This window comes from Furipterus horrens, unplaced genomic scaffold (genome assembly GCF_987537825.1).
Source record: "Furipterus horrens unplaced genomic scaffold, mFurHor1.1.pri manual_scaffold_5, whole genome shotgun sequence".
In the NCBI taxonomy this organism is placed as follows: domain Eukaryota; kingdom Metazoa; phylum Chordata; class Mammalia; order Chiroptera; family Furipteridae; genus Furipterus; species Furipterus horrens.
In genome coordinates this window covers 167,179,485-167,195,397 of record NW_028327175.1, presented here as the reverse complement: position 1 = coordinate 167,195,397, position 15,913 = coordinate 167,179,485, and the positions used below count along the sequence as shown (strand labels likewise).

Sequence of the window (15,913 nt, the reverse complement as noted above, 5' to 3'; positions counted from 1 at the left end):
TGGGAGCACCTAGAAAGGGGGAATGGAGGAGCAAACTAAGGATCGGTAGGGGACGAACTAAGGTGCATATCTTGAAGAAGGGTCCCCTCATTCCAGAGGCTCGAGGATCTTGAGGTGTCAGGCCTGTGGAATCGAGTGCACAGCTGGTCACTCCTCCCATCCCCAATGGGGTCACCTTTGGGAAAAATGGCCTGCCTTGGGGGCCCAGCCATCCTCCATGGGACCCCCAGGGAGCTCTGCTGGGGGCGCAGCACATTGGAGAGAGTTGCTGGGTCCTGCGTCTGGGGTTAGGGGGCTCTACCTCGCACACTGGGGGTCAGGGGTGCGTGCCAGGCCGCGACCGTGGGCTCAGCCTCCCCTGCCCAGCCCTGAGTCTAGGCGAGCCAGAGCTGTGAGCCTCCTTCCCTCCCGCCTCGGGTGGCCTGGGTCCATGCCCGCTCCAGTTGCTGCAGCTGCTGCTGCTGGCGGCAGCGGGGAGCGCGGGTGGGGGATGGGGGGGGCGCCGAAGAGAATCGGGCGGCGAGAACCGGGACGAGGAGGAGCCGGAGAAGGCGAGGAGGAATAACGCGCGGAGGCCGAGGAGGTTCAGTGGCGTGGCGACGCGCTCAGGAAGCAAGGGCTAGTGGCAGCGGCGCCTGGCGACTGGACGCGGTGAACCTGCCGCGGCCCACTGCGCACAGGGGCGGGGAGCCAGAGCCGAGCGCCGCTGGGGGAGGAAGGCTGGTGCGGGGGCTTCTGGGCGGAGGGTGCTGATTATACATTATTAACGAGTTGCTTCCTAATAAGCCAAAAGCGGATCGTCAGCGGCAAGAGCTGCGCACCAGGAGGAGGTCCCCGGCCGGAGCACAGCGCACAAGCGTGTCGCACGGAGGGCAACGAGGCGCCGAGGGCACCCGGGCACCCGGGCACCCGGGCCCGCGCACAGAGCCAGGGCGGGCCCGGGGGCAGTGGAGACCCCGGGCGCAGGCAGCCCGCGGCGCCCCCTGACTCTCCGTACTCGGGGCCAGCGAGGCTCCAAGCAAGCGGGGACCGGCGGAGGAGGGGGAGTTGCCCCCCGAGCTCCATCTCCACCGCCCCCCCACACCCCCAGTGGGCAGGCGGCCAGGGGGAGGGCGTGCGGCGCTGCTGGCTGTATATATCTCTGCGCACCCAGGCAGGTCGCGCACAGCGCCCCGAGCCCAGGCGCCTCCCCGCCCCCTCCCCGCGCTCCGCGGCGGCGGCGGCAGCAGGAGCAGCAATATGGCTGTGGATGGGTGCTCGGGGCGGCGCTGGCGGCGGGAGGAGCTCCCCCGAGCCCCTGAGCCGGCTGCCCGTTGCTAGCTATGGCAAATGGTGGCAGCGGCGGCGGCGGCAGCACCAGCGGCGGCGGCGGAGGCGGAGGCAACAGTCTTAGAATGAGTAGCAATATCCACGCGAACCATCTCAGCCTAGACGCGTCCTCCTCCTCCTCTTCATCCTCCTCTTCTTCCTCCTCGTCCTCGGTCCACGAGCCCAAGATGGATGCGCTCATCATCCCGGTGACCATGGAGGTGCCGTGCGACAGCCGGGGCCAACGCATGTGGTGGGCTTTCCTGGCCTCTTCCATGGTGACTTTCTTCGGAGGCCTCTTCATCATCCTGCTCTGGCGGACGCTCAAGTACCTGTGGACCGTTTGCTGCCACTGCGGGGGCAAGACTAAGGTAAGGCGCGCTCTGGACGCCCGCCCCGTGTACCAGCCCCACCGCTTCTCAGCGGCGTCCCCAGCAGCCCACCTCCTCGCTCCTCGCAGCGCCTGCCTCCCTCCATCCCCGCCTGCCTTCCCCTCGCCGCTTTCCCTTCCCACCGCTCTCCCTGCGCCCTCGGATTGGGGCAGCTGGGTAGCGCGCTGGAGGTGAGGAGTTACCCCCAACCGGTGTGCTCTGGGACTCAGATGCCCAATCCCGTTCCGTTGTTTATTGTAGGGTTGTTTGCGGCTGCGGCCAGGGTGGGGGACGCTAGTCCCTGGGCTGTTGTGCGGGGCAGGGACAGCTAACCCCCGAGGGCAACAAGGAAGCTGTGGGCCGCTGGGTGCATGTTCCGCAAGGCTCTCCTGCCGAGGGTCGGCTCCTTTCGGTGGGCAAAGGGGAGCACACCAGCCCGCACTTCAGGAACCTGTTGGGGAGATGAGTTCGTTGAAGCATAAGGAAGAGAACATACTTTGGGCAAAGGAGAAAACCTTTTGGACTAGGGAATCCCTGCGGGTGGCGGGGGAACATGGTCAGAGGAAGTGGGGGAACCTGGGCGGGGGGTGAGAGAAAGTTGGAGAGATGCACCCAGTTTTGGAGGTAACCCAGAGAGGCTGCCACTTAAGGAGTGTGACCAGGTGATCTGATATCACCTCCTTCCTTTAGATATTCTCCTGGAACATACACCTTCCCCCTAAGTTTTGGGGCATCTGTACTCTCGCCCCCATGCCACCCCTTTTAGGTCCCTGGAAATGCCATCAGCGACGTGGAGGCTGCAGCGGGAGGTCCGCCTGAGAGCCGGCCGAGGCCGCGTTTTCTCGCAGAGCCTCCTCTCTGACGCTTTTGAGGTGGCTGGTTGTTGGGTTCAGCTATTCCTGGCGCAGAGACGCCCACCAGCACGGAGGCTCACTACACTGCCTGCGTGGTTGCTAGGCTGACTTCCTGGTCTGTCGCTGGGTCGCTACAGACGTTCCCCTTGTCCCCACATTGGCTGATGGTGGTGGTGGTGGGGCATAGAAAAGTGCAGAATGTAAAAGAAAGAACTGGAAAAAAGAGTGACTGGAGCTGCCTTCTGTTTGAGTACTTCCCATTCTAGGGGACTTCCCAGTGCCAGCGCTTTGAGATCGAAGAGAGACCAAGGGGAATTGGGGAGCAGTGCAACGTAGAGGCAGATCTCCCTCGGAATGAATACACCTTTTCTGGGGAAGTTAATCCGAGGGCCCCTCAAACTTCCACAGGGCACAGCAACTTGTCGCAGGCTCCTTAGCTGCTACAGGAAGAAGTAGGAAAATCAGGGGTTATGGGTGACACACAAGGTGAACTGAATCTCGCTCTCCTGATCATTAATTATACATCCTGTTGGGTGCTGGAGCTCAGCTGTGTTTTGTGGAAGCACATTTGTGTTTTGGAAAATACTGGAGTGTTGGAAATAAGGGAGAAAAATAAAAGCCAACACTCTTTTCCTCTCCTTGCGCTTCTCCAGAAGCCTCCAGATGTTGAGCCAGCCTGTTTTCTTTGGAGTTACCCTCTCAGGATAGAGGTTTTTCCTTAATTGTCCAGGTGGAAAGCCTCCCACATTCCACGGTAGCCATCAGATGAAGCGAAATCCTAAGCATGAGACCCTGAGACCATGCCCCTAGCAATGCCCTCCTTGTAACAACTGCCTACTCATAGGACCTTCTTATCCACCCATTTCCTCTCCTCCACCTCCCTGGGAGTGAGTCTTAAGCCCTGAAGTTGATTTTTATTTGCTGAGATTCGTTGTCTGCCCTGAGGGGAAAGATAGCTCATGGTTGTGCACATCTAAAATGTTCTCTAGCCTGAGTGATTTTGGTGAACTTTTGAGCAGCCTCCTTATCTGTAAGGACCTGGGCAATCTTGATTATAATGAAAACTTTTTTTTTGCAACAAATCAGACTAAGGTTTGGTGTTTTTGTGATCCTGGGGTTTTACATGGTCTCTAAGGTCTTTTGACTCCAGAGGGTACCTGACAGCCACTGCAGTTCCCCTGATGAAATGACGATCACATCATTCACAGAAAGAATCTCTTTCCTGAATGATGACCAAGCATAACTTCTGTAAGTTTTCTGAAGAAAATAGGTTTTTGGCAATGATCATTAGAAAAATAAAACAATCCTTATGTATTAGGCTGCATTTTGTAGCTTCAAGACCTCCTGAATTGACCTACCTGAAAGTTTCTACAAAAAATCAGAGATACGTGCGATCGGTTGGGGAGACATGAGGTGACATAGAACAAGATCGGGTCACTTTTGATACCATTAAAGTTAATTTTAAACCATGCCCAGATCTCTTAATACCTGCCCGTTGATTTGCTCAATTAGACCTAGTGTAGGCAGTTCATTATACCCAATGATAATAACTTAGGCCTTTATTTATAAGTTGTTATTCTAGCCTTGATGTCTGTTGCAGTCATGTTTCTTTTTTTTTTTTTTTGCCCTTCATTCTTGTTGCTTTCCAAGTATTTGATAGTTGTTGAGATGTTGTGAGAAAGAATGCATTTGGCTTGAATTTGGAATAATTATCTTGCTGCTGGGTTCCCCAAGCAAACCTCAGCTGCTTTTCCACAGAATTCTATTGGCTCTCAGATGTGTTCATCCTCACCTTCATTCAGACCCAAGATAGTTTGACCAGGAGCTGGGGTCCAGTGGAAAGCTGGTCTTTTTAATATCAGAAATTCCATGGGAGATGAGTTTCAGCAGGGAGCTGTGCAATCATAAGCATTTGGCCTCCGGAACTGTACCATCCTTTTTGCTCAAAGGAACCTGGGACTCTGGATGCGTCATCGATACCTTTGGCCTCCAAGTCCCAAATGGTGAATGACTATTATTTTGTAAAGATAAAATAAACCCATATGTGGGTTTTTATTTTGGGGAAGTAAAGGAGAAAACGAATCACATTTCCCCCCTGTTGAGAACTTGGACACAGTCATTCAGTACTGTGTTCTTTGCTGTACTCTGTCACATTGTTTTGTCTCTGTTGAGTTTCATCAGAGCTCTCTTGACTAGGCTGTGACAGTTTGAGGTCCCATCCAGTAGCAGACTGTAGTGAAAAGGGAACTGCTCTGGCAGCCTGAATAAGGCCGTGACCTTGAAGAAGTCATTTAACCTCTCTGGTCTCTTTTCTTATGTTTAAAATGTGGAGATTGAATTCTGTGTGTTCTCCCGGACCTTCCTGCTCTCTGATTCTGTATCAGGAAGGGGAAGGAGTTGAGAGACTATGGGTAAAGTTTCTAGCTCAGAATGTGCAATGGTGCAGCAATTCCGTTAGGAATTCAGCCTCGGAGCACTTGTGTGTCTTCTTTTTCCATCTCCTGCTCCTCGTTCAGCACACAGTTTCCTTTCCTTTCCATTAGTCCAGGGAAGCTGAGGCTGAGTTCCTGTGGAGCTGTGGCTTGCTGAGGTGCCTGCACGGGCCAGGCATGGTCTCACTCCTGCTCTGAGTTAGAGCCGTCCTCTCTGTAGAAGTTCGGGCTTGATCGGGGCTGGTCAGCATGTAATGAATTACTAAGGTATTATCTCCATGGCTGTGTCTGAGAAAACAACACATTTTCTCTGCCAGGTTCGTGACTAATATAAATCAGATCCCATTACAGCTTAGTAATTACCCAGGGTCTGGCCTGATGCATCCAATCAGGGCTGGAGCTTCAGGGCCTCTGAATTCTTGATGCCACATTGGCCCTGGTGCCTCATCTCATCCTGGGGATCAGCCTCATCGGATGACCTTCAGGTATTCTTTTTTGGTAAGATCGCTTAGGCCTTGGAGAAGTTCTCAGGTCCCACTCCAGCTGACCTTCCCTTATCCAAACAGCTTTTGCTTCTCGTGCCTTGCTCTCTTTATGAAAATACACACTTGAGTATACACACTTTGCAATCAGACCCAAGAGCAAATCATGATCTCACATTTATTAGCAGGACATTTTTGTCTGGTAACTATGGTCAAGCCTTGATTTCTTTTTCTGTTAAAAGAGTATAATTATGCTTACTTTGTAGGATCCTTATAAGGAGTGGCAATAATGGGCGCATAGCATCCGGCAAATGCCTGGCATTTAGCAGGTCTCCTGTAAAAAGGAGCTACTCTGTAGCTCCACAAAGTGGTGGCTTTATTTACTCTTGATTCCTTAATTTTTGTTTCCTGTAGGACACAGACTGTGACAAATAGAACTTTTGAGAGCCTGGAGTCTACTGTCTAATGATCAGTTAGAGTCAGGCTGAGATTTGGGCTCATGGATTTCAGCTGTTGTAGGGCTGGAAGATTGGGGAGGGACAGCCAAGGAAGGCTCTGTGGATGAGGGCCTGGCAGGATGGCTAGTGCTTTATAGTGCAGAAGTCCCTGGACAAGCATTGACATTGTTGGGCTCCAGGAGCTGGAAACCTATCACAAGTGAAAAGTTTGTTGGTCATGTGTGGCTGTCCATCCTTCCTTGAGAAGGAACAAATTCCATCCCTGTTAACCCCAGTCTGGAGCTCACAGGTCTTTCCCTTCAATAATGCAACAGTTTCTTAATGAGGATGCTCTCTTCCTAGATCAGTTTTAGTGTTTCCCAAAGTGTGTTCTGTGGAGCACTTGTCCTTGAAGTTACCTTGTGAAAAAAATTGAGTCATGGCACGCCTGAGTGGCCCCTTGGAGAGTCCCAGGTTTGGGGAAATCTTGCAGTAGAGAAATTGGTTCAGTTGCTCTGAACTGTGGTCACTTAGAGCAGCCTTGCCTAGGTCTCAAGCCTCCTGCTGTGCAGTACCCAACTGTGAGCTTATAACCTTGGGTAAAGACTTTACTGCCTTGTGCCTCAGTTTACTCATCTGCACATTGGGGATTGTAATAGAGCACAGCCCTATTGGATAGATACTCTCCATGACCCTATTTTATAGCACTTCCTAGGAGGACACAGTGAACTGAAAGCAATGGGGTGACCCTGCTTCCAGGTGCCCAGAAACCTTGTCCAGAAATACATCAGGAAGAAAGGAAGAGCTGCCCTAGCATTTGGCCTAGGGGAGGAAGGATTCCAAGGGCAAGGCCAAGGCCAAGGCCAAGGCCAAATGAATTCTCCTTTTTGCATACTACTGCCTTATTTCCTGAATGGGGACATTCATGGGGTGCCTGGGAGCAGGAGTAAATGCTTGCTTTGTTGCTTTCTTTCTGCCCGCCCAATTCCCCAGCACAAGAGCAGCCCAGTGCTGAAGCACTCAGGTTGGCATTGGATTGCAGTGCCAAGACCTCCTTCCCAAAGTGGGCAGCAGGGGTGTCGCAGCTCACAGTGGCAGTGGCTGTGCGAACCTGCAAATGACAGTGAGCTGCGGAGCCCCTGCGGGCGCCTCTGCGGTTCCAGTGCAAAGAATGGTGTGTGTGTGTTGAGATGCAACAGCTCCTGGGGCCCAGCTGAGAATACTGGTCTTCTTCATGGAGTCATTCCTGAAGGTCAGGCAAGATCAAGCCTCCTGCAGGACCTCTGAAATCCCACAGCCATTCTGTACACAGTAAGGAGCAAAGTGTGTCTCTTCCATTGAAATGTCTCCTGAGTGGGTGGAATCCTGGCCCTGGGCATGTGGAGAAAGAAGTTCAGGGACCCCACCATCAGAGTCAGGGTGTCCCAGCATTCTGGATAGAGGGCTCAAGAAATATCCAGTTGGGGTATCAGATCTCTGCCTCTAGGGCTGGATAGAGCATTTAGTCTGTCTAATCCTGGGGCTTCTCACACCCTAATAGCCACATGAATCATCTTAGGAGTATTAAATATAGATTCAGATTCAGAAAGTTCAGAGTGGGCCCTGAGATTCTGCATTTCTGTCAAGGCATGGGCAATGTCCCTGCCCTGCAGACCACTGTAGGAGTAGAAAGCATCTGATCCATTCCTCAGCCTCCAGGAGGCCCCTCCCAGAACACAGGCCTATTTTTAAATATGGAAATTCCCCACTCTTGAAAGCGGGAAGGGATGAGAAGAGGAAGGTTCATTGTGCCAAGACAGCCAGGTCGGGAAAACTCTGCTCAGTCTCTCTGAGTTGCCGCGGTTCAGCCTGGGCGCTTACTGTTCAACTGGTTTTGGTGCCTGCTTCCAGGAACCCGCAGCGTTGCTGGTTTGGGGTTGGTTTGTGGTGGCCAGAGCAGCGTTACACAGATGTACAGGATGGGGTCTGTGTGTCACCCTTCAACACGTGGGCTCTCTTGCGTGCCAGTTGGTCACGCCGCAAAGGGTGGGTGAGGCTTTCTGAAGTTCAGAATGGCAACTTAGCCAAACCACCTTCTTGCAAAATTAAAGGCTCGTGGTGTAGCTAGGGCTGTACTGTGGTGATGCTCTGGGAAGTCAGCTGCTGGCCACTCCCTCTGGAGTGTTTGAAGTTGGCGAGCAGCAACATTGCCAGCCTGATTTTCCATAGGGACCTGGGTGGGCCTTCCCAGATAGAGGTCCAACTTGGAAGGACTGGGCTCCAGACCTGACCACTGGGTGGGGAGCAACATGTGGCACTGTGCTGTGCAGGCCTCCAGCATCACGTCTTGAGGATTCCAGCCAATGACATTGAAGCCAGCCCCCTCTTTCACTGCAGCAAGGTTTTTTACAGCTCATACTGTTAGGGACATTTTCCTTGAGATGGGCTTTTTATGTTGTTCCATTGTCCAGGAGGAGAACCTGAAATAGACTTGACCTATGAGCCCATGAGCATCTCCAGCAGCCGAGATGAAGAAGGGCTTAGTATAACGCCCAACACACAGTTATGGTTATTATGGTTGTTATTTTTGCTTTCATTGCATAGTAGGTGCATACTATGTACAGAGCTAGGTGCTAGGGGAAATATAAGACCCAGTTCTGACTTTTAGTTGACAGGGTGGGAGAGAAAAAACAGTTATTTTCTCATGGTGTAACACATGCCTGGTCTCTTAAGTTGCCTTAAGACTCCTTGAGGGCAGGAAGTAAGTCATATAAATGCAAGCACATATGTGTATTGGAAGGGCCCTTTCCATAGTGGTTAGCTGGGTGGAAATGTAATAGGTAAAAATACATTTTGTGTTTAATTTATTTATTTATTTATTTGTGTGTGTGTGTGTGTGTGTGTGTGTGTGTGGCGGGGGTGGGGCATAATTTGTTAGATGCCGTGGAGAAACTGTGGGTGAATGGGATGGGTTGATTTGGTGGCAAAATGATGTTTGAGTCATTCCTAGATTTTAATTATTCATGCTGCCTGGTCTCTCTTGACCAGTGGATAACAAGGATTTAGTTCATGATGAGCAGTTGTTCATGAGGTGCATGAGTCAGGCAGGGGATGGAAGGGCAGTTTCAAGAGAATGGCTGCTTGAAGATGAAATTTGCTTTGCTTTTGGCATTATTAGGTGATTGTTTTTGGAACATTATGTCTAATTGCCAATTTGGAAATATAATTGGCATGCTAGGTCCAGAATGGGTGTACCTAACATCATCAAGCTGAGCCTCCGAATCATCTCCCTATAAGATCTCATTACCTGTATGACTAATGCTTCTTTCCATGGCCCAAAGTGAAGTTATTCAAAGCATGTCAATTACTTTGTATTCTTTATACTATTTCATTGCCCCCCTACCAGGTTTTCTCAGGGGCCCAGAGCCCCTTCACTCTGGGTATTTCAAAGGTAATTAGCAGAAAAGCCTGTATTCCTTCCTTTCCTCCTTCCTTCTGCTCTTCATCCTTTCCTTTATTCTCCTTCTTCCCTAGTGATTCCTGCCAAGTCCAGGAGCAGAGGGACTGAAGTTTGGAGGTTAGTGGCCAACAAGTAGGGGCTGATCTTGCAAGCTTGGAAGCTTGTGGAATTATGAAGTCATAGTGGTAGAAGGAGGCTTTGGGGCCCTGGCCCTGCTTCTTCCCCAGCACCAAGGCTGGAAGCCACCTGCTCCTTCACCAGAGGAGATGCAGGTGGCCATGATCTCCTGAGGCCACCATTCCATGGGGACCCCCCACAAATGAATGGAAAGATCTTTATCCTTGCATTAGCCCCTCTTTGCTTTGGTTCATTTCCAGGACACATGGAAAAAGTCTTTGTGGGTGATAGATTTCAAATTCTAAATCCAGCTCAGGAAGGCCCTGGGCTGGGAGGTATTTAGATGTCAGCAGTGCTGTGGAGACACAGAACACCCTTAACTTGTGTTGCTCCTGTGCAGGGCACTTTCTTTTTCTCTCTCATGACTTTCAGGGTCCTTTTCCTCTTGAGGTATTCCTTTGCTTCATTCATTAAAGTTTGGAAAAATGGCCCATTCTGGCTGTTGTTTCTACTAGTTTGCCCTTTGAAATCTTGTCTGGTCTGTCAGAAGCTGTGGGTGGAGGTTTTGGCTGCACCTGGGCCATCAAATCACCTCTTTATAACTGGCACATGGCCTATGTTTCCAAAGTTTATCTTCCTTTACAGTTTAGTGCTGGGCTTGGTGGAGAGCAGATCTAATGTTGGGAACATGCCAAGAATCCAGATGTAGAGTGTTGGTCCTTTGTTAAGAAGCCCGAGTTGAGCTCTGTCTTTTTTTTTTTTTTTTTAAATTAATATTGTATTTATTTATTTTTAGAGACAGGGGAAGGGACGAAGAATGAGAGGGAGAGAAACACCAATGTGTGGCTGCCTCTCACTCACCCCCAACTGGGGACCCGGCCCGCAACTCAGGCACACGCCCTGACTGGGAATTGAACCGGTGACTCCCCGGCTCACAGGCCAGAGCTCAGTCCACTGAGCCACACCAGCCAGGGCGTTGGCTGTTCCTAAAGGAGAGGGAAAGACAACAGTCCTGAGCCCTTTTTGCATCATTTAAATATAAGTGCCGACTAGAATTGAAGATTATTACTGCCCAACTGTTGGTGGTGAGAACAGTACCAGGTGTGAGACCCATGGAGCCAGACCAGCCCTTGCTTCAGCAACCTCAGTACTTGAGTTCTGGCTAAGAAAGAATTCGGAGGCAAGACTCCAGCTATAGGAGAAAGTTTACCTAGAAAGTCACGAAGGTAGAAGAATTGAGCTATAGAAGAAATGGGCTCAGGAAACAAGTTACAGAGGCAAAAGAAGGGCCCTTGAAGCTTAGAGAGAAAGGTAAAAGTAACTTGCCTGGGAGGCGTAAGTGGGGAGATCCCAGGGGAGGATCCCACTAGAATATTCATCAGTTTTTCAAGTGTGTTCTTTCAGAGTCATGGTCCCCACTGATTGGTTGGTGCCAGGGCAGGGGCTCATTAGCGCAGCTGGTCCTGATGTCAGCTGTGGTGTCACTTATCTGGTTTTGCTGCTTTTCTGGGCTTGAAGCTGAAACACAGCTGAGGCCTAGAGGGAATCCCTAGGGGTTAATGCTTAAAGGAGTGATCATGCAAGGGCCCAAATGGGACTCATGTGATGCCACTCTTCAGCCCCTTGTTCCTCTGCTAAGGAAATCTACCACATGACTAGGGACTTGCCGGTGGAGGAAGGGTCATGGGAGAATCTAAGCCACATAACCAGTGATATGAAAGATCAGGGGGTCTAAACCACATGACCAGTGACATTCAAGGGGAGGAAAGGTCACCCTGGAGCGAGTTTTGCCTGTTGTTAGGCACCTAGGGCTTTCCGTCCTGCTGACCTTCGGTACCTGGCCCATCATCCTTGCTCTGCTGATGTCTCTCTAACTGCCTATCACACAACTGCTCATCTTACCTCTTCTCTTGGGCTCCTAGATATGGCTGCCGCCATTTCCCCTGTTGTGCTAAACAGAACAAAACCAGAAAGGAAAAGAGAATGTATAAGAGGAGAAGGCAAGGGAAGGCAGGGTCCCGGGAGGTGTCCACACAAAGAAGACTCTAACTTCTCTTCTGGAAGCTAGAGGTTGGAAAAATGTATAGTTGGATAGATTTTGTTTTTAGTTCCAAGGAGTGAAGCATTACATAAAGACCAGTGGAAAGAGTGATTTCACTTTTGGAAGACTTCAGCTTTTCTAGCGAGAAGTTCTATCTAATTAATTGCTCATGTGGGGTCTATTGCCCTGTGGCCCAGACACTAGGGTCTAAGGCTTCCTGAAATATTCTTTATGGGCTTGTTATGCAAGAGCAAAATTTTGCTCCTTTTTGTAATAAGTTACTGCTTGAACTTGTGACTTTGGAATGTGGACCCTTTGTGGCTCTGGAAGGTGAAAAAGTGGATGTCTGGCAATAATCAACTGGGGACCTCAGAGATAAGGGCTCCAAGGTTTGAAGGAAAGATATGGAAGAGGAAAGGGTTTATTCAATTGCTGGGGATTTTCATGACCAGCTGTGGCTGGCAACAGCTTTATACATTGTTTTTCTTCTTTGTGCATATGAGAGCACTTTCTGCACTGTGCATGTTGGAACTGCCTTAGTTGCCCATGGATTATGGCCATTTGTCCAGTGGATTGTGGCGGCCACTGCTTATCAAGTGGGAGGATTCTTAAAGAGTAGAGCGATGATGTGTCTAACTGAACCCACAAGAGACATCATTAAAAAACAAATCCTCAGTCTTAAAAAACAAACCATTTTCTTAAGTTCACGTACAACCCTATTTTCCCCATAAGGTTTCTTTTTCAACTTTAGTGTTTTACACATTTGTCCTTAATCTTAAATGCACAGTATATTCATTGTAGAAAATGTAGGCAGTGCAGAGAGGCATTTTTTTTTTAAAAGGACACCTCACACCCACTAGCATCACTACTGTATCAAAACCCAGAAAATAACAAGTGTTGGGGAGGATGTGGAGGTTTGGACACATTGTACACTGTTGGTGAAATGTAAAAAATGATGCAGCCATTATGGAAAACAGTATGGTGGTTCCTCAAAAAAAAATTAAAAGTAGAATTACCACTCAGCAGTTCCACTCTGGGCACATATCCAAAAGAGGATATTTGTATACCTATGTCCACAGCAGCATTATTCATAATAGCCAAAAGATGGAAGCAACCCAAGTGTCCATTGATGGATGTGGTATATACTTGCAGTGGAATTTTATTCAGATTGAAAAGGAAAGGAGATACTGACACATGCTACAACATGGATGGGCCTTGGAAACATTAAGCTCAATGAAAATAAGCCCGACACAAAGGGACAAATACTGTATGATTCTACTTACATGAGGAATCTAGAGTACAGTATTCCCTCACTTATCGTGGGCATTATGTTCTAGACCCCCCGCGAAGTAGGACCTTACATTTATTCTACACTCTTAAACCTAACAACATACGTATACAGTACCACAAAATCCCGCGATATAGCGAAAAATCCGCAATAAATAATTAAATATAATATTTAAAAAATCCTGTGATACAGTGACGCCGCGATAAATGAACCGCGATATAGAGAGGGACTGCTGTAGTCACATTTATAGAGACAGGAAGTAGAATGCTGATTACCAGGGGCTGAGGGAACAGAGAATCGTTGTTCAGTGGATATAGAATATCAGTTTTAAAAATGAAAAAATTCTGCATAGCAATGAGAATATGCTTAATAGTACTAAACTGTACACTTAAAATTGGTTAAGATCGTAAATTGTATGTCTATTTTACTACAATTTAGAAAAAAAGGAAAAGAATTCCTTGAAGTCCCACCTCCTAGAGATGACCACTTTTACCTTTGGGCACATTTTCTTCCCGTACATGTTTTTTGCCACAGGGTTCACGTTTGTTGGTGGGGTGGATAATATTCTTCTTCTAAGGATTAGTAAGTGGCAGTCCTGTGAGAAGTACCCAGGTTGGCCTTGTTGGATTTTGGTGGTATCCGTACTGGGAACAGAAGAACAGACAGAACAACCCTCTCTCTGCCCATAGACTCTGGTTTAATGCTGTTTATTCTTAGAGTGAAATGAAAGGACTACTGGATTTTTTATTTCAACATATGAGTAGCTATGGTGTCATAGGCTAGTCAGTGTCTTTGGGCCCCAGTTTTCTCATATGTAATATGCTCTCTGAGTCAGTGATTTCAATGAATAGCCATTTTGTAAATCAGGTTTTGAAATTATCATTTTTACCTAATAAAGAACCCAAGAGTAAATTATTCAAGGCAGTGGGCACAGGGAGCAGTTTGGGGGCCACTGTAAATCACAAGCATGAAACTTGATGGACATACCCCCAAAACTTCAGTCCCGACTTTGATGAGGTAGCATATTTAAGAATTACAGTCTGGGGATACAGACCCCATTGGAAATGCCATCAAACTTGTCATTAAAAAAGGTCTCAGAAAGAGGTTTTTGTGACTATGCTGTTATTACTTCTAAGCATATAGCCACACCACCCTTGAGGTTTAAATTTTAATTTTTGGTGTGGAGAAAAAGTTGAAAACATCTTCCGTTATAGACTATAAAGAGTGAACTAGGATAGACTGACTGGCTTCTTTGAGGTTAGGCATAAAAAGAAACATCTGATTAAAGAGAAGGTCATGTAAATCAACTTATTTTGATGCTTTTCTTTAACCCGCCCAAGAAGGAATCCAGAACGAGAATGTTCCCCTCAGCCCTGTTGCATGCAGCATTCCAGCTGCCAAAAGAAGGGCCAAGAGAACCGCAGCTTCTGTGGCCAAGGAGAGAGTGTTTGAAGGGGTGATGGCCACATAGTCAATGACTTCTGACACATTCCTGCCTTCAAATCATAAGAACTTACTGAATAGTCTCTCAGGTTACATATGCCACCGGGGACATAAAAATTAATAATTTTAACTTGTCATAGATATGTTACATTAACACTTCCCAGATCTGCAGAGTACCAGGTAGCTTTAGGGTGTTATTGAGTGCCTTGGTGATTGTGTAGGACTTGAGGAAGCCCAGATGAACATACTTCCTTAGCTTTTTCTATCTTGTAGTTTAACTCTTCTGTGGGGAACAGACATCCTACAAGCATATCTTACAAAATCACCTAAAAAATTAGATAGTAGTTAATGCATTTGAAGTGCTGAATGGTTCATTTATGTTCTGAATCAGATATGACTGAGAGTTTTAAAACTCTGGGGACCTTTTCATTTTCCAGTGACAGGCGTGCAAGCACGCTGTTTTTAATTGTCCCCTTCTTTAAATCAGGAGCTCAAATGTTATCATGCAGATCTCTCCTGAGTTGCATGGAAACTAATAAAATCACGAAGGCTTCTATTTGTATGCTATGAACATAGACTGTAATGAAACTGAAACAGCTATCTCTGGGGATGGTGCTATTTAAATGCTAGGCAGGGCTTTGAAACGGTTTTAATGGTGAAGAGAGAAGCTGGCAAGTGAGATGTTCCTGTTCTTCCCTCCCCATGTCACCAGCGCCTGCTCACTCTGCTCCTCTGTACTTCCCAACCTCAGAGAGAATTAATTGAAAACAAAGAGCTCTCGTTTGCAATATATCCAGTCTATCACCTGCTTTAGGATGTTGATTCTCAAACGTCCTCTCTTAGCTTTTTTGTCTTCCTCCTCAGACATTACTGGTGTTTTATTTTGGTAAGTCTTCCTATGTGGACTGGAGTTTTTCCTTTTGAAAAAAAAGTTAGTCAATTTTTTAAAAGATTTTATTTATTTATTTTTAGAGGGGAGGAGAGGGAGAGTGGAACAGAAACATTGATGTACGAGAGGTACATCGATCAGCTGCCTCTCTCACGCCCCCACACGGGGACCTGGCCCATAACCCAGGCATGTGCCTTGACTGGAATCAAATCAGCGACCTTTCGTCTGTAGGCTGGCCCTCAATCCACTGAGCTGCACCAGCCAGGGCATAATAAGATTTTTGAGTAGTTGCTATGCATCAAGCATTGTGTTAAGCTCTTATATTTATTATGTTATTTAAACTTCAAAAACAATTTTATGGAGCAAACACTTCTGTAATCCCCTTTTCACAGATTAGAAGACTGAGGCACAGAGAAAAATAGTTTTCTTTTATTTTATTTTTGGATAACAAATGTTGAATGCCTACTATGTGTCTGGTAGTTTCTAAGCTCTTTATATGTATTATCTTATTTAATCCTCACAACAACCCAGTGCAGTAGGTGCTATTACCATTCTCATTTTACAGATTAGGAAACTGAGGTATGGAAAGGGTAAGTAATTTGCCCAGGGTCACAAACTAGTGACGGGCAGAGCCAGGTTGAAATGCAGGCAGGCATGGAGTGGAGCCCGTGTGTCTAACCCCTGCACACCATATACCTAGAATTATACCTCTTGTAAGTGGGAGGCCGGCTCGGCGCAGCTCAGCCCTGCACAGAGAGAAACTGAGGACACAGATAGGACTGAAGAGTCAGGCACCATCCCCAGTTGAGATG

The 15,913-nt window shown here is 48.1% G+C and overlaps 1 protein-coding gene across 14 annotated transcripts in view; it reads left to right on the top strand.

Annotated features, from left to right (window-relative positions):
• The first annotated feature begins 1,123 nt into the window (after nucleotides 1-1,123).
• Nucleotides 1,124-15,913, top strand: part of KCNMA1 (potassium calcium-activated channel subfamily M alpha 1) — a 725,195-nt gene continuing 710,405 nt past the window's right edge. For 11 of the 14 annotated variants that reach the window (XM_090278265.1, XM_090278262.1, XM_090278261.1 and 8 more), the window contains exon 1: nucleotides 1,125-1,679. In XM_090278265.1, coding sequence (XP_090134391.1) covers nucleotides 1,323-1,679 — 357 coding nt within the window. In that variant the 5' untranslated portion in view covers nucleotides 1,125-1,322. Of the gene's footprint in view, nucleotides 1,680-15,913 lie in introns of all 14 variants that reach the window. The other 3 variants (XM_090278264.1, XM_090278263.1, XM_090278274.1) reach the window with 1 other exon arrangement.